At 39.2% G+C, this 2,582-nt stretch overlaps 1 protein-coding gene across 1 annotated transcript in view; it reads left to right on the forward strand.

Moving 5' to 3' along the window:
- Window positions 1–1,959: 1,959 nt before the first annotated feature.
- The window catches only part of LOC147819719 (high affinity immunoglobulin gamma Fc receptor I-like), a gene marked incomplete at its 3' end in the record, with an annotated part of 1,438 nt that continues 815 nt past the window's right edge, over window positions 1,960–2,582 (forward strand). Inside the window, exons 1-2 of the mRNA XM_087171884.1 lie at window positions 1,960–2,080; window positions 2,379–2,573. Coding sequence (XP_087028010.1) covers window positions 1,960–2,080; window positions 2,379–2,573 — 316 coding nt within the window. The remainder of the gene's footprint in view (window positions 2,081–2,378; window positions 2,574–2,582) is intronic.

Below are 2,582 nucleotides of genomic sequence, written 5' to 3' on the forward strand. Positions count from 1 at the left end.
TGCAGCATGGTTCAGGTTAGGAAAAGATTATGGTTAAAAGACAAATGTAAATTGCAGATTTTTGGCACTGGATGTAAGTCATGAGGTGCACAACTGTCAAATATGGTTGCAGTATGTAAGGACACAGGGCTGTTAGTTTAGACCAGTGGTTCCCAACCTGTGGGCCGGGGCCATGAATGTATTGCATGTGAGATGCCAGATCATGTCCAAACAGTGCAATTTTGGTGTAAAGATGTACATAAAAAATATATAATAAATATAATTAATGTTTTAAAACAAAATTATATTTAAAAATGTATAAAAACTCCTGTCATTCTTGTTTTCAATATTATGGCCTATCACTGTAAAATACAATGATAGGAACTTTTATGTTGTTTCTGGATGGACCACCTTGTCATCAGACCACATTTTACACTTGTTTGCTTTCTAAGTCTGATTGTGTGCTGAAAGGAATCAAAATGTGCTCTTGGAAAGCTTTATTTGGCTTCCTGTTGTTACAGGGTCAGAGGTGGGCCACCAACATTTTTGATTTTGTCAAGTGTGCCCTGATTTGGAAAAGGTTGGGAACCACTGAGTTGAACCACACATCAGTCTGCCAGATACTCCAGTCTCTTTATATCAGACAATGATAGGTTTTAGGAGCTGGTATTGTCTGGTGGGTAAACAGGTTGTTGGAGAACACTGGCACCAGTTTACTGGCTCTTTTGTCTCTGGCAAAGGTAGAAAACAAGAAAAAGAAAACAAAGGCACCCCCACCACAGAGTTTGTCCCTCTATGTTACACTGGAATTGCATTGTGAAAGGATGATTTTTACAGCATGAATGATCAGAAGGAAAACTGGAAACCATCTTGTGTTGGCATCTCACCAGCCATGACGTCTGTCAGCATGTTGGCACTCCTAAACCATGAGAACTCAGTAGTACTGCATTATTACATGAGTACTCAGTAGTCATGGGTCATGGATCGCAACACATCCGTCTTCAAAATCAGCCTTTATTTTGATCTCAACTACACACTTGTAAAGTTTCATGACTCTATCTTGCAGGTTATGATGCTATCGTGGTGAGAAAATCTGCAAAGTGCTCAAAACCACCTCTGTGGTGGTTCCTGCTACATTAAGTATCTCCAGCCACAACGTCATTGTTGGTGATGTCGTTGAGCAAAAACATCCTCAGTGAACATACGTGGATGTGCTGTGAGACAGAATTGAAAAACTGTGAACCTCTGTCTTAGCCACTGAGACTCTGGCTCTAGCTTTTGCACCAACACCAGAAATAAACTGTACAGGAAGAGGAAGTTCTCACCTACGTTATACTTCAGTTGTATTTCGGTCTGACGCTCAGTCAGCAGCAAGACAACATGGAGGTCACAGCTCTCTGCTTCAGACTGTGTGAGTACAACTGTCTCGTTTCTTTTCTTTACGCCATCAGTTTTCTATATTCCTGCTCATCAAATCATCTGTTGCTTCTTTGTTTGTCCAGTGATGCTTGAATTTATTCTGCTGGGGACCTGTACTCAGGAAACTGGTGAGTAAGAGAGAAAATTATAGAAATGCTCCTTTTTAACATTTAGATTGTTTTATGCATCATTCTCTCATGATAGAAGGTTGACTTAAACCTGACTTAAACTTAAACCTGGGATTTAGATTTTTTACAAATGAACCTGATGACAAATTTGACTTGAAGTTAACCAAGTTAATGTTAATATTTCTAGTGAATACCAGAATGTATCTTGCAAAAAGCCTTGTCTACCTGTCACAAGGTTGATGTATGTTGATTCATTTTGATTTATTTTCTCGTTTTGGATGTTTTATTTGGGAAACTTTCAGATGCAGTTTCCCTTCGTATCACTCCAGACCGTCTGCAGTACTTTGTATATGAGTCTGTCTGTTTTCATTGTGAGGGAACTCATGGTTCCACTCAACTGAGAAGGGACACCAAGGTACTTAATCTGTGTAATATGACAGAAACATCATCAAGTTCGTTCTACACCTTGGACGGAGCCTATTTAACAGACAGTGGAGAATACTGGTGTGAGTCTAAAGGAGAGAGAAGCAACAGTGTCAACATCAGCATAACTGGTATGTAATTATTTTATATGAAGCCACATTTAGAACTTGTAATAATCAGGGGTTTCTCCTACAATTTGTCCAGAATGAAAATCAACTCAATTCATTGAGAATGTTTATATTCTGAATCCACAAGTTTTCGTCAGTGTATAGTTTTGCAGCATCCGTAGATGTTGCCAACTAGAATATTATTGTGTGTAGCCTTTATTCTTCTCTTGTCTGAATTCTCTCAAATTTTCTGTTGTGAGTAACTCCAAGTTTCTACATAAAACCTGTGTTTGACTTTTGACCTTTTCAATATGTTCTTCAGATGGCTCTGTGATTCTGGAGAGTCCCGCTCTTCCTGTGATGGAAGGAGAAGATGTGACTCTGCGCTGCAGAAACAAGACGACTCCCACCAACCTGAAAGCTATTTTCTACCAAGACGGCAAATTAATTGGCAACCATACTGCAAAGGAGATGAGAATTAATAATGTTTCCAAGTCTAATGAAGGACTCTACAAGTGCATGATCG

This window comes from Seriola lalandi, unplaced genomic scaffold, assembly GCF_002814215.2.
Source record: "Seriola lalandi dorsalis isolate HSWRI2012SDOR001 ecotype SW California unplaced genomic scaffold, Sedor1 jcf7180002050084, whole genome shotgun sequence".
NCBI lineage: Eukaryota > Metazoa > Chordata > Actinopteri > Carangiformes > Carangidae > Seriola > Seriola lalandi.